This window comes from Geotrypetes seraphini, chromosome 3 (genome assembly GCF_902459505.1).
Source record: "Geotrypetes seraphini chromosome 3, aGeoSer1.1, whole genome shotgun sequence".
Taxonomy (NCBI): domain Eukaryota; kingdom Metazoa; phylum Chordata; class Amphibia; order Gymnophiona; family Dermophiidae; genus Geotrypetes; species Geotrypetes seraphini.
The window spans coordinates 120,314,086-120,336,745 of NC_047086.1; the positions used below are offsets into that span (position 1 = coordinate 120,314,086).

At 40.5% G+C, this 22,660-nt stretch overlaps 1 protein-coding gene across 13 annotated transcripts in view; it reads right to left on the reverse strand.

The window, feature by feature from the left end:
- Positions 1-22,660, reverse strand: part of PKHD1 (PKHD1 ciliary IPT domain containing fibrocystin/polyductin) — an 800,857-nt gene that overhangs the window by 94,415 nt on the left and 683,782 nt on the right. For 12 of the 13 annotated variants that reach the window (XR_004538726.1, XM_033936724.1, XM_033936722.1 and 9 more), the window contains one exon: positions 6,981-8,010. Coding sequence is in view for 11 of the 13 variants with exons in the window: in XM_033936724.1 (XP_033792615.1) it covers positions 6,981-8,010 (1,030 nt within the window). In the remaining 2 variants the exon portion in view is untranslated. Of the gene's footprint in view, positions 1-6,980; positions 8,011-22,660 lie in introns of those variants that run through there. The other variant, XR_004538727.1, reaches the window with a different exon arrangement.

The window sequence follows — 22,660 nt, forward strand, 5'->3', positions numbered from 1 at the left end:
CAGCTCCTTAACCATTTTAGTTGCTCTTCTCTGGACCCTTTCGAGTAGCATTGTGTCCTTCTTCATGTACGGCGACCAGTGCTGGACGCAGTACTCCAGGTGAGGGCACACCATGGCCTGGTATAATGGCATGATAACCTTCTCTGATCTGTTCGTGATCCCCTTCTTAATCATTCCTAGCATTTTGTTCATCCTTTTCGCTGCTTCATCGACTTGTCGACCAATACTCCCAAGTCTCTTTCCTGTTGAACAGTGTCTGGGAGAGCATTCTATAATTGCGGACCTACCACACTAAAGATACAGAAATGATATATTACCTTTGTTATCAATTGCATCGACGGAACGACTAATAATTGCTGTGATTGAGATCTTAAGGTATGAGAAGGTTCATATAATGTCAGCAAACAGGCTACTACTTTTGATAAAAATTTTATATACGTGCTACCACATTTTGCTCTACCTATAAAATCCTCAGTGACTTCTTTGAAAGTCCACACAGATGTGGTACAACAAAACATTGCATGACCTGGCAGAAATTAGATGGAGAAAGCAGATCTTGTAATTTCAACACCAAACGGATCTTAAAAAACATTGTCCATACCACTAAAGAAATGTGACCCTGGAATTGTAAAGAGGAGTCCAATAAGACCTCTAAACTCTTACATCCCAAAATTTGGCCTATACAAATATTTTAACTCACATAAGTTAACTGTAGAATTTGTTGCCAGAGAATGTGGTGAAAGCAGTTAGCTTAGCAGGGTTTAAAAAAGGTTTGGCTAATTTCCTAAGCAAACAGTACATAAACCAAGCCATTATTAAGATGGACTTGAGAAAATCCATTGCTTATTCCTAGGGTAAGAAGCATAAAATCTGTTTTGCTCTTTGGGATCTTGTCAGGTACTTATGAACTGGATTGCTCACTGTTGGAAACAGGATACTGGGCCTGATGGGCCTTCATCCTGTCCCACCATGGCAACTCTTATGTTATGTTCTTATATGTTATGTTAACCAGTTTGAACATATTTAAATCCCAAACTCATCCAAAATAAATCAGTTAGTCAGTGATTAACTAACTGAGATGTTGATGATTAAGTCCCCTTGGTGATTTCTTCCTGTCTGTATGTAATAAAGTACCACCAGACAAGGCATTAGTTCAGTACCCATCCTTATATCTATGACGGTGATGCACAGGGACCACAATTCTCCCCAAATAGTATGGAATATTTCTAAAAGTCTCCCTTCAGCAATATAAGGATGACTTTTGAAAATACCCCCAGCTCTGACATAGTTTCTCATTAAGCCCACCTTTGCAAAAAAAAAATAAAAATAAATAAAGGCCAACCCCTAAAAATGGGGGGGGGGGGAGGGTAGGCTGATGTGTTCTTCCAACCTGGTCTGAGCAAACAATTGCCTCACAAACAATTACTGCTCACAAAGATCTTTGTTTACAACTGATTGGCTGTAAATCTCTGTAAGCTCCAAAAGTTCTAAACAGACTCTACAGCTGGGGTATCGAATGGCTTGGTCATGTTATGGCACACCTCTGTAACTTTGGGTTGTTATTTTTAAGTGTTGAAATGAGAGCTTAAGTGATAAGAAAAACAGTTGCAAGCCAAAGCATCCCATAGCCTCAGCCCAACATCTTATGCCTCACCATAAGTAGGAGACCAAATACAGGTCTTCAAAGCACTCAGATCAGGCATGATTCAGTTTTATTCTAAGTTAAGCAGGTCCATAATATTAGAAGGTAGTACACAGAAGCATAGAATCATGATGGCTGACAAAGGCCAAATGGCCTATCCAGTCTGCCCATCCAGTCTGCCCATATTCCTATCCCATACTTTCTTGAATTCAGACACGGTCTTTGTATCCACCACCTCTTTTGGGAGACTATCCCATGCTTATACCACCCTTTCTGTAAAAAAATAATTTACTTAGATTATTCTTGAATCTATCATCTCTAAACTTCATCCTATGCCCTCTCGTTCTGAAGCTTCCTTTAAAATAAAAGAGACTCATGTGCACTTATGCCAAGTAGGTATTTAAATATCACTATATGAAGGAACTCCGCTGACTGACCTTTTCAATGCTTCTCTAGAGTCAGGAGTAGTATCGGAGGACTGAAAAAGAGTAGATGTGGTCCCGCTACAAAAAAGATGGAAGGAAGAACTAGGGAATTGCAGGCCAGTAAGTTTGACTTCTGTGGTAAGCAAATTAATGGAAACACTTTTAAAACAGAGAATGGTCAAGTTTCTGGAATCCTGTGGATTACAGAACCAGAGGCAACATGGATTCACTAGAGGTAGGTCTTGTCAGACAAATCTGATCAATTTCTTTGATTGGGTGACCAGAGAATTGGATAGAGGAATGCACTAAATTTAGTGTATTTAAATTTTAGCAAAGCCTTCGACAGTATTCCACACAGATGTCTAATAAATAAACTGAGTGCCCTCGGGATGGGCCCCAAAGTAATGAGCTGGGTCAGGAATTGGTTGAGTGGAAGATGACAATGGAGATCGCTCTGAGGAAAGGGATGTTACCAATGGTGTGCCTCAAGTTTCTATTCCTTTTAACATTTTTATAAGCGATATTGATGAAGGGCTGTAAGGTAAGATTTGCCTCTTTGCGGATGATACCAAAATCTGCAATAGAGTAGACACCTTGGATGGTGTGAATAACATGAAGAAAACCACGCTAGTGGTTTTTAGCACAGAGAGCCACGCTGAATGGTCCGTGCTGTTCCTGATGCTCATAGGAACTCAATGAGCATAGGGAGCAGTGCAGGCCATTCAGCATGGCTCTCTGCACTAAAAAACGCTAGCGTGGTTTCGTAGAAGAGGGGGTTAGTGAAGCTTGAAGAATGGTCTGAAATTTGGCAGATAAAATTTAATGCTAAGAAATGCAAGATTATGCATTTGGGCTGCAGAAACCCAAAGGAACGGTACAGTTTAGGGGGTGAAAAATGTATGTGCACGACAGAAGAGCGAGACTTGATGATCTTAAGGTGGCCAAACAGGTTGAAAAGGTGATGGCGAAAGCTAAAAGAATGCTAGGGTGTATAGGAAGAGATATGGCCAGTAGGAAAAGGGAGTTATTGATGCCCCTGTATAAAACTCTGGTGAGACAAATCTGGCAACTGCATCTTCAACAAAGATTTAAAAAGGATGGAATAAGTCCAGAGGAAGGCTACTAAAATGGTGTGGGGTCTTCATCATAAGGCGTATGGGGACAGACTTAAAGATCTCAATATGTATACTTTGGAGGAAATTGATGACTAGTGCTTCAAAATATCTATTGTATGAGAAGATATGTAATGGGTTAGTATTATTAGAGGGGGTAATTAAGAGGTGGTCAAAAGTAGACCAGCCTCCTAGGAATACTTTGGAGGAAAGGCAGGAGAGGGGAGATATGATAGAGGATGGGCTGGAGAGGGCTTCAATGGCTGGGAGGATGTAGATGGGCTGCATAGGTTTTGATGGAGATTTCGGCAGTTGGAACCCAAGCACAGTACCGGGTAGAGCTTTCAATCAGGTTGGGCAGACTAGATGGACCATTTGGGTCTTTATCTGCCGTCATCTACTATGTTACTATGTATAAACAACCAAATCTGTAACTCCTCTAGTACGTTCCACTCCATGTATGTTAAATTGCAGCAAAACAAGGCAAGAAGTCCATCAAAGAATCCAACATGAAACAAAAGAAGATTGGCAGAAAAATAAGGAGATTCAAATCAGGTTAATTCAAGGTGCTCCCAAGAACCATGCCTGATGCATTTCGCCAAACAAGGCTAGTCAACGCTAACAAAAAAAACATGTCTTTCATACAAACAGAACACAGAAAACACCTTTGTCTAGTATGAAATATGTAATCACAAACTAACCTCTCCCCCTTTTACAAAACTGTAGTATGGTTTTTAGCCACGTCCAGTGCTAAAAAATGCTCTACAGTTTTATAAAAGGGGGGAAAAAATAGAAATACGTAGACAAAGGTTAAATAAAACAACCAAGATGCTGGACTCTGCATACAATGCAACACCACAGAAACAGTGATGCATGAATCCTAAAGCAAATTTTTTTCTACCTTTGTCTTCTCTGGTTTCTGCTCTCCTCATCTTCTTGTCATTCTCTTCCTTTCATCTTCTGTCCTTTTGTGCCTCTTCCAGAAATTGGCTGTCTCTCCCTTCCATCTCTTCTTCTCCCCCCCCCCCTTGGTGTGGCATCCATCATCTCTTCCCTCCTCCAATGGTCTAGCATCTCTCTCCTCTCCTTCCCTCTCCCACACCCCCATGGTCGGGTATTTCATTCTCTCCTCTCCCTTCCTCCCGCTTCCATCAGCATCTGCCCCCTTTCTCTCCCTCCAGCCCAATTCCATCCAGGATCCTTCTGCCTTATGTCGCTCTCCCCTTTCCTTGCACCCCAATTTCATCAGCATCTGTCACCTTTCTTTTCCTTCAACCCAATTCCATCTAGTATCCTTCCCCTTAAATCTCTCCCCTTCCCCTGCACACCAATTCCATCAGCCCCTTTCTCTCCTTCCACACCACCCTGCCCCCTATCTCTTCCTCCACCACCCTTCCATACCATCCTTCTCACAACCCTTCCATACCACCCTGCCCCCTTTCTCTCCCTCAGCCTCCAAATATTGCAGCTGCCGGCTCTGCCCATAACGGATTACCCCCCACAGCAACGGGCCCCCCTGCATCAACAGGCCCCCCCTGTGGCAACAGCAATGGGCCCCCATGCAACAACAGCAACGGGCCCCCCTGAAGCAACAGCAACGCGGCCAAATCTATTACAGGAAAGTCCTGCGATGACTGCTTCTGCCGGTCCATCCCCCTTCAACATCACTTCTTCCAGAGCAAGTAAGTGACGTCAGAGGGGATGGACCAGTAGAAGCAATCATTGCGGGACCTTCCAGTAACAGATCCAGCCATGTTTTCGTTGCTTTTGCTACGGGCGGGGGGGGGGGGTCCGTTCCCGTTGCTGCGGGGAGCCTGTTGCTGTTGCTGCAGGGGGGGGGCCCATTGCCATTGCTGCGGGGGGGGGGGGGGCTGTTGCCATTGCCGTTGCCGGGGGGGGCCATTGCTATTTTAAAAAATAGCAAGGTGAGTTGTCTTTCAGTGGGCCCCCCTCGCAGTTTTGGGCCCTAGGCACGTGCCTACTGGGCCTATTGATTAATCCGGCCCTGGTTCTAGGCCCACGCCAGTGTATCCCACAATGCACTGGGAATGGGCAGGCCCACCATTTGCCGCAATTGTTACCAGTACGGGGGGGGGACAGGTTGCCTGGGCTGCTGAACTGATCAGCTCAGCGACCCGATTCGGAACTTATACCTGTTTTGACTTGGTCTAAGTTAAAACGTATAAGTTCAATCCGGCAACCTATCAAACCTTTTTGGATATGGCTGCCAGACGAATAAGTCTAGGTCGGCCCACCTCTCACCCACCTCCCACCCTATCCACGCCTCCAAAAACGCTCCTTTTCACTCTATGCGTACAGAGGCAGGGTAAAGGCCTAAGCTGGTTTTAGATACGTCTAAAACCAGCTTTGATTTATCAGTACTTGGACGATCTGTCTTTTTGATCGCCCAAGTACCGACTTAGGCCACTTCTTGTACATTTGTTGTTTTTTTTAATAATGATTCCAATAGTGTGTATTTTTGTACCCAACTTTGGGCATGAGGACATACACCAACTGAAACCTGGAGTAAATCTTGGCGTGCAACTTGGGTTTGCAGCTCCAAATTCTATATCACTGTGCATAATTCTTTGGAATGCCCCTGACCCACACATGCCCCTGCCATAGCCACACTCCCTTTTTGGTTGCATGCAACAGGATTTGGGTGTGAATCTTGATAGAACCACATGCAGCCAGATCTGTACACTGATCCAAATTATTGTTAATTAACATCAATAATTGATAGTCAGCCAATTATTGATTGTTAATGGCTCATTAACTAATTCATTTGTATGCAGATCTCAGGATCATGCACAATTTTGGATGCCCATATTTGGGTGCTTTATATAGAATCCGGAGGTTTGTAGTTGAGTCAATATGTTAAGATCCATGTCTAGCAGTATTTAAATCCAAGCTAAAAACCTATTTTTTCAAACCAATTTTAACACCTCTCACTCACCATAAGATATCTATGTCCATCCTATCATTCTTTCTGCAAGATACTCCCCACCCCTATATGTCCTGTCTGTCTAGCCAAATTATATTGTAAGCTCTTTTGAGCAGGGACTGTCTATTATTTGTTCAATTTACAGCGCTGCATACACCTTTCAGTGCTCTATAGAAATGATAAATAGTAGTAGTATTATATTGTTCAGCCTATAATATTTGAACTGATTGTTTTTCTACAATATCATCTCATGCTGTCTGTTACATAGAAGTCATTATGGATAACCCATAAGTTATTCCTGGTAGAACCATTTGTAGAACATTCTAAAGGAAATTGTCATTTTCCTTACAATTTTAGCTTTCAACCTAGATTTGTATGCCCAGAATTTAAAGCTTTTGCTTAACTGTGCTACTCCCAGCTACAGCACATTGCTTTGTAATAACCCTGTCAAAAGCTTGGCAAAAATGTTTTTTAATTATTATAAAATGCATAAACCCCTCCTTTTACAAAGCCGTATTAGGCTTTTTTATCACCAGCCATGGCGGTATTAGCTCCGACACTATGAGCGCTGGAGTTAATACCACCATGGCTGGCAATACAAAAAGCCTGATGCAGTTTCGTAAAAGTGGGGGAGTGATTTATTTATTTATGTGTGTGTTTTTATATTTATTTGACAAATATAAATGACTGTTCAGATGATCAAAACCAGTATCTTCTTCCTTGGTAAAAATTTAGTTGACTCTATTTCAATTCAGCCAATTCCACCATCTTTCTTGCAATGAAAATATTAACAATGGTACATACAACAGATTCCGTGAAGCATATTTTTCAATTAATATTTTTTAGATAAGACTTACCCAACATCTGATGCAGAGAATGAGATGGGCTGCAGCATCACTAAAGAATCTATTTGTAGATTTAAACGTTTCTCCAACTTCCCAGTCTGCTGGGCATTTATAATAGAGTTGGTCAAATTGTTTAATCTCTCATTTGACAAAAGGGGAGCAAACACATCTCCTGAAATGGGGACTCCCATGAGTGGTGCATCACCTATTTCCACTATCACTATATTTGCTGCAGTAAATGCTGCATTTTGCAGTTGCCTGATACTGTAGTTGTTTTTTCTTGGAAACATGTCCTGTACAGCAGTCTGTGCAGAAATATTGTTGAATGACAAAATGGGAGGACATTGAAGATTTCTCTTAGAGACATAGTCAGCGATGCATTTCAGTGTGTTTTCACTTCCTGGCATATTCTGGAGGATTCTGATCTGAGACTGGTGAATTTGGACAATATCTGCGAGTTGAAGGACCAGTTGTTTTTCACTGGCTTGTCCAGCAATGCCTGTTATAGTGAAAGCCATTTGCACTGCTATGTTTGTATATATCTCTATAGGATCATCTCTTTCAAGGAGAACATATAGAAGGTTGCTTGCCAACTGAAATGCATTGGTAGCATGCACACCCATCATCAGAAGAGACTCCGAAGAAAATGGACTTGGTGGGATATAGTTCCCCTTCAGGAAAACATGATGACTTAGAGGTACATCATAAAAAATAGCAAGTAAAATTTTGGTAGTATTTTGACCACCAATAAGGCGAAGTCTTAAGGTATGAGGAGTTGGACCAGTAAAACAAACTTTGGAGACTTTAGATGAAGGCAATACTGAATAAAAATTTGAAGCATGTTTTCCATGACAGGTGCAGTCCTGAGAGATCATATCACTAAAGACATCCACAAAACTTTCTGTCATTGACATCACCGGTGATATACTTTTGTTTTCCAGATCCATATTTTCTATGATGACTGCTGCATGATCTATCTGTTGGCAGAAGTATCCTTGAAATTCTTTTTTGTAGACACAGTTGCTGTCTTTCCAATAAACACCTGTAAAAGACAATTTTATTAGTATAAAACATTTTCAAATACAGTTATTTCTGTAAAGTGGAAGAGTAGTCTAGTGGTTAGGGAAGCTGTCTCAGCACCTGAGGTGGTGAGTTCAATTCCCATTACAAATCTTTGTGACTCTGGGCAAATCACTTAATACATTATTGCCCCAGTTACAAATAAGTACCTGTGTGAAATATGTAAACTGATTTGATTGAGGTGCAGCTGCAGGAAAAAGTGGCCATAGCATGCTCATATGTGGGTTTTTCCACACGTTAAGGCCATTGGTACTGTAATCAGAAAATGGCTGATTTTTCATTTTCCAAATTAATGGCCATGAACAAATGTTGCCATTAGAACATGAACCCTCATACCTGCCTATTTTGTTGGCAGTAAGGGCTCATACACTAATCATATGCTAATCAGTTAGGGTTGGATTCTACAAATAACGCTGGCATCTCTCCTGCCGCGGGTCGCACCAGTTCAGGGGGAAGACGATCATGATAGTGGCAGGGGAGATGAGCCATCTCTCCTGCCACAATTGTTGTTTTTGACGGATGCCGGTTACAGAATCCAGCTTTTAGGTGAAGGACTGGCCCCTTCTTCACCTAAAAGGTTTTGTTTTGGGCATTTGGGACTTAGGCTATTTTTGGGTTGATGATATGTTTAGGTGTAGTGGTAGTCTGAGCGTTTAAACTGCTGAACGTAGAGGTAGGCCATTCTCAAAAAAAACCCCTCATTTTGGATGTTTTTTTGAGAATGGACATTTTCCCTGCTGCTACTTTCAGCATTTAGGGCCTTAGGCCAAAAGGGGACGTAGACGTTTTTTTGTTTGTTTTTTAAAATTATGCCCTTCTCTATATATAACAGAGCTCAACCCACTGCTATAAGTACTTAAGTGAAGCAGGGACTCATGTAATTTACATTGCTCTGTAAAGAACATGCATAATTATTGCACACCCCTTTGATACTACATTTGAAATGTGGTAGATCAAACCATGATAAAACTTGGAAGTAGAAGCTCTGTCTATGTCCCACTCATACACCATCTTGCAAATAACATTATAGAATTGTTGCAGTTGTCTGGGTCTTGCCAAAAGGGCATACAGAAGAGTAGTACATGCTGAATCATCCCTCTCTATTCTGTCTTTTGAATTAGGTTTGCTTACCTGTCGCACTCTAAAATCTAAATCAGTTTTGCTTAGACTGCTTTTAGGCGCTTCCACTATCCAAATCTTATGCCTCACAGAGACTTGGCTAAAGCATGGGAAAGAATCATATCTGTAACAAAAAATGCTATTGGGTTTTCAGGGTTTTCACGCTACCCAGGCTTCTAAACATGGGGGAGGTCTAGCTATTATCTTTTCTTCATCATTTCCCATAGTAGAAATCTCTGGCCTGGCCTGCTATTTTGCTATTTTTGCACAGAATTGCCATTTTGTACAGAACTTTGTATAAGACTTCATACAACTTTATTATTAACGTTGACAATCACAATAACTTTATTTATACAAAATTATAAAATCTATTGAAATTTTTTTTAAAAAAAGACATCAGTTATAGCACTTAATGAATTATTGCATTCACATGAAAAGGATGGAGGCGAACTAATGTTTGAAACCATAATATTGCATTTGTCAATAGCCCTTGGCTATTATGAGACGTAGCAATACAGTCTGAGGTTTTGCCTTCTTCCATTTATGATCTATCAGTGCAATTGAATTGATAATGTTAATTTTTGTTTCATTCCACTTTTTTTGTGTATTTGATATTCGGTTGTGGAATTACTGCTTTCTTGTTCTGTCCGTTTCTTATCCAGAATATTAGGAGTTCATATTTTCTCACTAATATCACTACATGTCATCCAACTATACTGCCCTCCTGTGTCTGAGATTCCCTACTTCAAACTCTGGCAGATATTTATGTCTGCTTTTCGGATTTATTGGTCTTAGTGGATTTTTACATTCATGTAGATAGTACTTCTGATCCTTGCTGTGTTTCCATCTTGACTTTTATTAGTGATTTAGATTTTCCCAAGCAAATGTATACCTCAACCCACATTGTAGGACACACTCTTGGCTTCATCCTCTCTAGCATGTTTTCAATCTTGATTTCCATGCCTGGCAAAATAGTGGAAATTATTATAAAAAATAAAATCGTGGAACACATAGACAAACATGATTTAATGGGACAGAGTCAAAATGGGTTCAGCCAAGAGAGGTCTTGCCTCACCAATTTGCTTGATTTATTTGAAGGTGTGAACAAATGTGAATAAAGGTGAGCCAGTTGATGTAGTATATCTAGATATTCAGAAAGCTTTTGACAAAGTTCCTCATGAGAGGCTCCTGAGAAAATTAGTCATGGCATAGGAGGAAATGTTCAATTGTGGATTAAGAATTGGTTATCAGACAGAAAACAGAGGGTAGGGTTAAATGGCCATTTTTCTCAATGTAGGTGAGTAAACAGTGGAGTGCCACAGGGATCTGTTCTGGGACAGGTGCTGTTTAACATATTTATAAATGATCTGGAAATTGGAACAATGAGTGAAGTGATTAAATTTGCAGATGACACTAAACTGTTCAAAGTTGTTAAAACACATGCAGATTGTGGAAAAATTACAGGAAGACCATAGGAAATTGGCAGATGAATTTTAATGAGGACAAATGTAAAACGAAGTTCAATGAGAATAACCCAATCATAGTTTCCAGATGCTAGGGTCCATCTTGGGGGTCAGCGCCAAAGAAAATGATCTGGATGTCATTGTAGACAATAAGCTGAAACCTTTCCGGCCAATATGCTGCAGTGGCCAAAAAAGCAAAAATGCTGGGAATAATTAGAAAAAGGGATGATAACGATGCCTGGCAACATATCTGGTCTCTCCCATATAAAATCACAAGTTCAGCTGCCTTGTAACAATCCTCTTATTTTCTTTTGTATTGGGCCTACTGGACACCCCTTAAAATGTCAAAATTGAGTAAAACCCATAAGGAAGATCTCTGTTGGTCCTGTAAAATGTCAATTGGAACATTAAAACATGATGTATGAATGTCCTCTGTTATGAGATTATTGGAACCAGATATGGAAACACATTTCCTCCATAGTGGGTACTTCAGTCTCATTATCTTACCCACATCTCAAAGCTAGCATTACTAAACCAAGCTTGCTCTTACCAATGGAGCTGTCTCAGTTAATACAGTTATTCATAATAATTTCGATTCGAATAATCCTTGCAAATTGGAAGGATTTTTCTAATGTCTCATACAATGAATGGTGGAACACAGTATGCTTGTATGCACGATATGAAAGGGTAGCAGCTGAATGGAAAAACTCTATCAAAAGGTACAAAAAATTAGGGGCACCACTGTTAAATGCATTGGGTCTGTCTTGCTTATCTGCAGTTTCCAGTGAGCTAGATCATCATGTCACATCATTAAGCACATAAATAATCATTCATGGTACTTGAGCTATGTTATGAATCTAATATGTTTACATGTATAATGTAAAACTAGCTTAAGCTACTCTGTCACTTATGCTACTACTTTTTTATATATTATTACATACGACTGACAAGGTTGTTTGTTTCTAGGTTTATTCTGACTTTGTTCTACTCTGTAAGTTCTTGACCACATTTAATTGCATTATGTTATGTATCTGTATTTGAATTTGGTCAATGACTTTTTGTATGTTTGAAAAACTTTAATAAAAATGATTGAACTTTAAAAACAGAAAGAAAAGTAATGGTAAATAAGACTAAGAATGTTATAATGCCTCCATGTTGCAACCTCACATTGAGTATTGCATTCAGTTCTGGTCACCGTATCTTAAAAAAGATATAGCAAAATTAGAAAAGGTTTACAGAAGAGTGACCAAGATGATAAAGGGGATAGAACTCCTCTCATATGAGGAAAGGCTAAAGAGATTAGGGCTCTTCAGCTTGGAAAAGAGATGGCTGAGGGGAGATATGATTGAAGTCTACAAAATCCTGAGTGGTGTAGAACAGGTACATGTGGATCGATTTTTTACGCCATCAAAAATTACAAAGACTAGGGGACACTCGATGAAGTTACAGAGAAAGACTTTTAAAACTAATAGAAGAAAATATTGTTTCACTTAGAGAATAGTTAAGCTCTGGAACATGCTGCCAGAGTATGTGGTTAATGTAGCTGATTTTAAGAAAAGTTTGGACAAGTTTCTGGAGGAAAAGTCCATAGTCTGCTATGGACAGACATACATAAAGGACAGACAGACATAAAGGATGCCACAGCTTGCCCTGGGATTGATAACATGAAATGTTGCTACTATTTGGGTTTTGGCCTGGTACTTGTGACCTGAATTGTCCACTGCGGAAACAGGCTATTGGGCTAGATCAGTGGTCTCAAACTCGCGGCCCGGGGGCCACATGCGGCCTGCCAGGTACTATTTTGAGGCCCTCAGTGTGTTTATCATAATCACAAAAGTAAAATAAAACAGTTTCTTGATCATATGGCTCTTTAGCTATAAATTACAATATTATTATTAAGAATTAGCCAAAAGGAAAAATTTATAAACTATAAAGAGTTTTACCTCAAGCAAAATTGTCATTCCTTTAATAAGACATTAACTATTTTTTCTGAGGCCCTCCAAGTACCTACAAATCCAAAATGTGGCCCTGCAAAGGGTTTGAGTTTGAGACCACTGGGCTAGATAGACCATTGGCCTGACCCAGTATGGCTATTCTTATATTCTTATTCTTAATATTGATAAACTTGTCTTTATTTCCTCTTATCATGCCAGATCTCTTCTATTGCTAAGGGTCTGGAGACTTTTCCTCAACATCTTACCCAGAATCCTGACAATTGTCCTCTACTCTTTCAGTTCTTTCCAGTAGATTTTTTAATACTTTCCTTGAATACCCTAGCTCAATCTTGGGATGCCTCTATTAAGTCTAGTCTTGACATGTTTATAATTTTTTTTAGCAAAAAGTCTCTCTGTAGTTTTCAGTCCATTATAGTCTCTGCCTTCTACAATAGCATTTGTGAAGAGCTGAATGATGGTGGCTTAAGGCTCCCTCACTTGAAAAATTTAGTTCTTATAGGCATGAACTTCAAAATTATAATGTAAATATTAGGAAAGCTAAGAAGGAATACTTTTCAGACATTATTATCCCAGCTAAAAGTCTGTCTGAGGAGCATTTCTAAATTATTAACCAACCTATCTAACCATCATATCTATTTATTTATTTAGATTTGTATTCCGTCCTCCCCAAAGAGCTCAAAACGGGCTACTGTTCACATTCAAAGGGTTATAATATAGGGTTTATATACCGGGTGTTTAAATATATCTTCGTATAGGATTACTTACAGATGCTGGTGAAGGGTTGAGGGAGTGACTAGGCAAAAAGGTAGGTTTTTACATCTTTTCTAAAGTTAAGAAATCCTTTAAGGGCTCTGAAATGAGGAGGTAGGCTGTTCTAGAGTTTTGGTAAGACATGGGAATAGGATCATTTCCATGCTGTCTGAAGTTGGAGGGAGTGTCCTGATGGTGTATGTAGGCATATTTCATCTTGGGAGCCTAGTGTTCTCTTTGAGGTGTAGAGAGAAAGTTTGTCTTAGAAGTATTTGGGTGTTATATTGTAGAGGGCCTTTGAAAATGCAGTGTTTGGTTCTGGGAAGTCAGTGGGCCAATATCAGTACTAGAGAGACTGGGTCATGGGCTTGTAAGTTTTTAGTAGCCTTGGATATCCTGGCTTGGCACCAACTGTACTAATGGCAGAAGATACAGTCTCTTTCTCTGAATCTAAAATAGTTAAATTATGTACTTCTTTACCCTTCACTATTAATCCCACTGATCCTTTGAATAGCATGTGAGCTGGAGAAAAAGCCCAAATATGTGTCAAATACCAAATATGTATGAATTGGCATGTCTGAGTGACTCTCTGTCTGAGGAAAGACAGCCCTGAGTCATACTAACCACATCCTCTGATGATTTTCTTTCATGACCTTTAGTTACTCAAAATTTAGCTTAGCAAAAACATGCAACCACAGTCCCCCCAGACATGTTAAAATGTATTATTTTATGTTTCAACAAACATACTTTTTTCCAAAATGACACACTTTAAAAATTTTAGCAGAAGGCAGCAAGATCTATAGTAAATTATCACTATTCTGAAGCAAGACATTTCCTTTTTGCAGCTCCATGTAGTTTTGGAATCCCTTAGATACTCTTCTGTGCAATTAAGTCAGAATGAAAAAAAAAAAAAAATCCATAAATAAATAATATGCCGAATTGACAGTATTTGTGCTCTCAGGGTTGACTGCATGTTAAAAGGAGAAGATCAGTAGGCAATTAATCCCTTGAGATGGTAAGAGTTAATAACTGCAGCTGAGGAAAAATATCAAAATATATGGTGCTTGGTCTCATTCTGTAGACCTCATTTTAGTTAATCAGTAGCGATGGTTCTAATCTGAAATGGAACATGTTTCCTGACACTAAACCTACTAACTTCCTTTGAGGTCAATAATCTTACACAATCTGTATATTAATACATAATTGAAACATAGTACACAGAAAAGAATTGCAGGAAATAGCATTAATACAGAATTTTCCTTGATTTTATTAAAGGTTATTACTTTTTTCTGTTTCAGTGGATAAATTGTTTTGTGCTAGCATCCCCATTCTTTTTGAAAAGTTGCCTTCTATAGCATAACATGAACCCCTGGAGCACTGAAATTGTTCTAAAAAAATCTTCATTACTACAGAACTCTGGCAACATGTTTGCTGACCACCTACCCAAAATCTTTCAAATATCCCAGTTCAGCCCATGAAACAAGAAATGTATTACACCTAACATACCTCTGTTAACATCCCCATATTCAAATGGCCATATTCATGATATTTCTAGTCATCTACAGGGTCTTCCTGCCATGTTTTTTTTTCCTGCAGGATTGGTACATGTTCTTCTTTAAATTGCCTCATCTGCCAGTCACAGTTTTTGCAGCCTGCAATTTTGATCACTTTTAAATGAAACCCATGCTGGCCTTGGTAATCATAATGTCATTTACAATTTACCACAAAACACGTTTATTCGGTTAGTAGCACATTGGGAAGGAGAACTCCATATGAACTCGCCACTAAAGGCCTAATCTGATTATTTCCTCATGAAAATCTAAGCAGGGGTGCTTGTAAGAGGGTTGAGAGAAAAAAAGGGAAAAAGTGAGGCCTGGTCACAGCTGACTCTGATAATCAATGTGAATAGATAAGTGGCATGGCATGTTAAGGGCAATAGCAATCCTTCCTTTAACAAAAAGGCCACAGTGGACAGGATTTAATAAATTCTGAGTGACCGCCGAATATTTGAGTTGACATATTCTATTTACAGTACTACTGAAAAATTAACAGTGATGCACTCCAGAAGCTGTTTTCTAAAGTGGATAAAATGCATTTAATTCAACCATTTGTTTTCTTTCTTTGTTGGTAACTGCACTTATCTGCTTGCTAGTGAAACCAACATTACCGTATTTTCGCGGATATAACGCGCACCTGTGTAAAACGCGCACAGGGGTATAGCGCGCAGAAATCACGATGATATGTACCAAAACTTTTCTATACCGCGCTCAGGCATATAACGCGCATGATGCCCGACGCTCCTTTCGCCCGCCCTGACTTTCCGTGCGCTGTCCCGACTCTCCGTTCACCCCCCCCTGACTTCCGTGCACTGTCCCCCCTTGAAGTCCTGTCCCCCCTTGAAGGTCTGTCCCCATCCTGAAAGCCTGATGCCCCCCCCCGACGTCCGATACATCCCCCCCCCCCGGCAGGACCACTCGCACCCTCACCCCGAAGGACCGCCGACTCCCCAACAATATCGGGCCAGGAGGGAGCCCAAACCCTCCTGGCCACGGCGACCCCCTAACCCCACCCCGCACTACATTACGGGCAGGAGGGATCCCAGGCCCTCCTGCCCTCGACGCAAACCCCCCTCCCCCCCCCAACCATGTGTCTCAGGCCGCGCCCCCAGGTGGGACCTAAGGCTCCAGGGCCTATTCTGATTGGCCCACGCGCCTTAGGCCCCACCAGTAGGCGGAGCTTTAGGACGGATGGGCCAATCCGGCCTCATTCCTTTGTTGGCTGCCTGCCGGACAGGCGGGTCTGTCCGGCCAACTTCCAAAGGTACGGGGAAGGGGGGTGGGGGGGTCGGGGGGGTCGGCTGGGGGGGCGGTCGGAGGTTCTTGGGGGGGGGCGGTCGTTGGAGGGAGGGGGGTTTGCGTCGAGGGCAGGAGGGCCTGGGATCCCTCCTGCCCGTAATGTAGTGCGGGGTGGGGGTAGGGGGTCGCCGTGGCCAGGAGGGTTTGGGCTCCCTCCTGGCCCGATATTGTCGGGAAGTCGGCGGTCCTTCGGGGGGGGGGATGTATCGGACGTCGGGGAGTCGGCCGGGCAAGAGGGCTTGGGCTCCCTCTTGCTCCGATCGTGGATGCGGGTGCGGGTGGGAGCGCGTGCGAGCGGTCGTTCGGGGTGGGGGTGCGAGCGGTCCTGCTGGGGGGGTGAATCGGGCGTCGGGCGGGGTGGGAACTATGTTTAAAAACTTTTCTATACCGCGCTCAGGCATATAACGCGCGAGGGGTATGCGCGGTAGGTAAAATCGCGTATAACGCGCGCGTTATATCCGCGAAAATACGGTAATAGCCATTTTCAAATTGTAAACCTAACACTAATTCTAAATTGGGCTTTCTCATACTTAGGTTGCTTGCAGGGTTATGATTAATATTAAGTTTATGTCAATATTTGTCCTTCCTATCGTGAAATGAGGATTTTCCACCTCATTTCATGTTTGGAAAAGGAAATATGCCAAGGGGCATCTTTCCCCCCCCCCCCCATAAAAAAATTCAGATTCTTTATTTAGAAAAATAGATCTCAAGAAAGGAAACATAGTATTTTTAAAATAAATGTTTTGTCTCAAAGGCACCCGACAACCTGCCTACCCTTTAAAAATGTTCTGTTTTGAAACTGAATGAAATGTATCAACTTTAATGATTTTTCCTTTAGGTGAGCAATGCTAGTTCCTTCGATAATTTGTAGTCATTTGATGATAAATTTCTTTGCTTAAAGTACAGAGAGGCCTTGGCACAAACAAAAATGCATTAGCTACTTTCTTCAAAGAAGAATAACTTTTACAGTACTGTCTGCAGATATAAATGGATGATTGCTGGGCAGCTATGATATGTACGCCTACAAAATCATGATTGATTTAAAAAAAAAACAAAAAACACAACACTTTCAACAATAGCCACCATAAAACAGTGGCCTTTTAAGAGTGCAGTTATCCCAGATGCAGTTTTTTCTTTAAGAGAAACAAGACTTTTTGTCAGGATATTTTGGGCCTGATTCTACAAAGGGCGCCTAACTTGTAGGCACCCGTTGGCATGGTTGTCAATCAAATGCTAGGCTTCCTGTATAGAATCCCGCCTAGCAATGACTAGGCATGCTTTGGCATCACTAGATGTCCTAGTGCAGGGGTGTCAAAGTCCCTCCTCGAGGGCCACAATCCAGTCGGGTTTTCAGGATTTCCCCAATGAATATGCTTGAGATCTATTAGCATATAACGAAAGCAGTGCATGCAAATAGATCTCATGTATATTCATTGGGGAAATCCTGAAAACCCGACTGGATTATGGTCCTCGAGGAGGGACTTTGACACCCCTGTCCTAATGGTAGGCGCCGTTATATTAGTCCAGGTTTTACCTGGCCTAATTTACCAGTGTCTAACTCTCACGTCTAGCGACGTCTAAGACAACCACGCCTATTCTCCGCCCCTAACAGTGCCTAATTTTAAGGTGTCACTAGGCACCGCACTGATATCTATGTGATCATTAAAATAATGGGCTCCTTTTACTAAGGTGCATTAGCCGTTTTAGAATGCACCCATTATAAGTCTATGGACGCGTTAGCGTTTAGCACCCACTAATATTTAGCACGTGCTAAAATGGCTAACGCACCTTAGTAAAAGAGGGGGAATGTTTTATAAATTGGTTTTTATTGATGTGGTCAATTACCACGCAGAATTAGGGTGTCGCTAGGTATCTGTGATTAAGGCGCCTAACCTAGGCACCATTTATAGAATCAAGCCCTTTGTGCATTCTTGAGTCTTGAGAGACTGCATTGAATGGCTAAGAACATTTTTACATATACTATTACACATTTTTTTTAGAAATGAATTATAGACTTTGGAACTCCTGATTTAATTAATAAGCCTCTCCTAACAGTTTGTTCAGTTTGTAATAATGTAACTCCAGAAATGGGATTATTTTAATTAATTTATTGTATGATTTTTTTTTTTCATTAGTGCTCACACTATAGGTGGGGAGGAGTGGCCTAGTGGTTAGAGCTGCTGCCTCAGCATCCAAAGGTTATGAGTTTGATCCCAGCCTGCTACCCTTGACCCTGGTCAACTCACTTAATCCTCCATTGCCTCAGGTACCACAGTTAGATTGTGAGTCTGCCAGGACAAAATACTTGAGTAGCTGATTACTATTCAGTTTATTGTAAACCATTTTGAGTGAATCTCTTCATGAAAAGGTGGTTTTAGACATATAAAAACAAAGTAAAGCAACGTAACTGCTAAGAAGTAGAGCTGAACTATCTTTCCGTCTCAAATGAAACCCGTTGGTTTTGGAGGATAATTATGCTTTAAGGCCTAATCACTTCTGAAAATTCTGCAAAATGCTGTGACCCATCACTGCTGCAGAAATCAATTATCAGGCAAAGTATAAATTGTCACCAAAATTTAAGTGCCACAATGTTTAATACTAATTCTAGAGGGACCAAGATCCCATCATAGAATATAAGAACAAGTCAGCTTCGGTGCGCCTACAGTAAGGCACAAACAATTACGCTAAGTTGATGGCAGTCGTAACTGTTGGTGCCTAAAGGGCCTTAGTCCATACTAACAGTATTAGCACACATTAAGGGGCTGATTCTATAAACAGCGCCTAAATCGGCCTGTGCCTAAAAAATGGCACCGGCCGCTTGCCAATCACACCTAGGCATCATTTACAGAAGCACGGCTAGCTTATACGAAAAATTAGTCGTTAAGTTGAGTTTCACCGCGCCCTTGCTTTGAGCATTCTTACAACTCTTTTTCGGTTCCCTGAAGCAGGAACGAAACGGGCCACGTCTGTCGGAACCCGCAAGCCAAAGTTTAAGTTTGCTATTCAAGACTTAAATCATTACATTTATTATTTTGGAAATAGAAGTAGCTTTGAGCACTTTTCAAACACTGACAGATTTTACAACAGGCTTCTAGAGTTGAAGCAATGATTGGGCGATGAGGTGGTAGTGTTGGGATTTTCCCTGTTATCACCTCCATTTCTCTGAGCAGAAAACTCTATGAACAGTTGTATGGTTATCAGCACCTTATTTATTTATAATTGAGTGATTATTTAGTACAGTGGTTCCCAAACCTGTCCTGGGGGACTCCCACCCAGTCAGGTTTTCAAGATATCCCTAATGAATATGCATGAGAGAGATTTGCATATAATGGAAGTGACAGGTATGCAAATCTCTCTCATGCATATTCATTAGGAATATCTTGAAAACCTGACTGGCTGGGGATACCCCAGGACAGGTTTGGGAACCACTGATTTAGTATATTCTTTTGATATTTTTTCTAATCATTCTCCTCTCAATGCTTTAGAGAAGTTCTTGCTCCTTTTTGTTTATTTGACCGAGTCTGCACCTTTTGTGGAATAGCATCTAGCCTTTAGTGCCATTTTGTGGTACTAATCAAACATGTAAGTACTATTATTCTGTATCTTATTTGCACAATTGACGTCTAGCTTTAACTTATTATGAGCAACCTTGAGTTAGCTGTGTTTCCACTAAAAGTAATAAGTACAATAATTTTTTATCTGCTACACAAATGATTTCTGCTTACACATTGTGTGCCTCTCTTGTTTCATTATAGCTTTATGTATTTATTTATTTTTGAAAAAACTGTGAATATCATTTTTCATTTCATTTTCTCTTTTCCTTTGTTTTGTTGGATTGGTTTATATGAAACATAAATTCCTGTTGTTTTGGGTTTCTTTGGGGTGTTTTTTTAGAGCTCCTTTTACTAAGGTGCGCCAGCGTTTTTAGCGCACGCACAAGATTAGCGCACGCTATAGAGCGTGCTAGCTGAAAAATTACCGCCTGCTTAAAAGGAGGCGGTAGTAGCTAGTGCGCACGGCATTTTAGCACACGCTATTCCACGTGTTAAGGCCCTAACGCACCTTATGAAAGGAGCCCTTAGTTTTATGAGATTTGGGGGCTCTTTTATTAATGTGCCCAAAGCCCTAATGTGGACTTAGCACATGAGAAATGGCTTACTGCAAAGTGTTTTGTAGTAATTTGCCTGTTTGCATGCACTAACTCGCATGCATTTTTTAAAAAAATATACAGTATATAGATATTTTTAATTGGGGGTGTCAAGGTGGGAAATGGGCGTGGAAGTATTAACCAGCTAGCATATTAGAATTAGGATGCTCTAACTAGTTAATGGTGCATTAAGATGGGGGCATTTAGGCCCAGATTCTGTAACCAGCGCTCAAGTCGGTAGCCACCTTAAAAGCTGTATAAACCAGTCCAGCTGTATAAACCAACTGTAGCCCCGTTAGGACTCAACATAGAAATGAATAGCTCGCATTGCATTAGTGAAAGTCATCCGCGTGACACTTTATGAGCTATTTAAATGTATGCCGACGTGTTCCTACATGTAATGCAAGCCTCTCTTTCAGCTATGACGTTTCCCTGTAAAAATAAGTAAGTTGCAGCTTTTTCTCCCACTCATTGGGAGCCTTCAAGTTACTTGACTATAAGTGTTCACTTTCTTTTTATAGTTTAATGATATTTGTTTATAAGTCATAGAGTTTATCTCCCTTTTCTCCTCAGACATGAGTTCTTCTTAATAACGCTAGGCAAATCACGATCTGTGTTGAAGAGGATGTGAACATTTGCATGCTGAAGAGGAGGAATGAAATATTATCAATATTTTGATTTTGTTTGCAAATTTTTTTTCATGTATTTTGTTGGACACTATACACCATTTTGAACACTGGGATTGATTTAGGAGGAAGGGGTATGTTTGCTACTGGACAACTGCAGAATGATTAAAGACCTTCTACCAAGCATCAAAGCTCCATACCACCTGAGATGTAATGTAATTTTGTAATGTAATTTATTTCTTATATACCGCTAAATCCATTAAGTTCTAAGCGGTTTACAGAGAAATATACATTAAGGATACAATAAAATAAGATAAATAAAGAATTGGTACTTTGAAATTCCCTTACTGTCCCGAAGGCTCACAATCTAACTAAAGTACCTAAGGACAAACAAATTAGCAAATAATAGATATGAAAAATAAAGAATAGAGGAAAGGAGATATAAAGCATCCTAACAAGAATACATAGAAAACATTGATCTCATTACGGCCATATTCTTTTGAAGCAAGTGTACATCCCAGCAATAATAAAGTGGGTAAAGTAAATTAAATTAAAATTATTTGAATTAAAACTAAATATATATAAATTAATTAATTAAGAGAGAAACCAAAAAAACGTTAGACAATGGAATTCTAATGAAAATTTAAAATAAAGATGTAAAACAAAATAAATAAGAAACAGTATAATAAATGAAATTTTAAACACGATGTTATAAGAGTCAGGAGGGTCTCAATTTCACTTCAGTCAGATCATCATTCTCAGCATCTCTAGTCCATCAGCTGTTTTAATCGATCAACCGCCATTATCATCCTCAGCACACAACTACAGGACACCTCCTCCAATGCAAAAGAAACCTCCCTCAGTCTCCTCAACGGTCAGTGCGCTGAACAGTTCTGCTTCCACATAGATCATGCCGACTTCAATCAACTGCTCCCTGGTCCGGACTGCGCCTTACTCTGCTAGCACTCGCTCCCGCAGACACCACCTCTCACCACACCACTCCCATGATTGGTGAGGAATCGGGTGTGGTGAAATTTCATCAAGATGAAACAACTCTGCAGACCTCCTATCCTGCCGATGTCACCCTGCAAGCAGAATACAAGGAGTTTCATCCCTATCGGTTTCAGTGCCTACGCTGAGCACTTCAGACATGGCGCCTCCAGGTCCCAACAGCTACCGCTTCACGATGTCTCAGCCACCCTTCACTGACTTCGGTGCTGATACTCTCTCGACTCTCCACTACCAGTGTCACTTGCCATGGCTCAACCATCAGGCACAGCCCAACACCCTTCAGAAGTGCAAGGAAATATCAGGTAGGAAGGAGGTTTTTCAACTGTTAGACCAGAAACGAACGGTCAAATCAGTAGCTGTCAGTCCTTTTTCACGAATAGAGGCTCAATCCAATATGATAAATCAAAATAAGATTAATAAAGATAAATTAAATAAAGTGAGCTACTAAATGAAATAAACAAAATAAAAATAAAAAATAAACAAAGCAACAGAGAAAAACCAAAAAAGTAAAAAAGGTAGAGGGAGACAGTGCAATTGATGACTTAACCGGCCGCCATCTTGTTAGAATGAGATAAGTGATTTATATTATTCATCAAATATTTGAAATTTCTAAATAAGGATGTAGAGAGGGTGCGATGATGTCTGGTATGCTGCTTACTATATACTGTTGCCGGTATTAAGCAGTA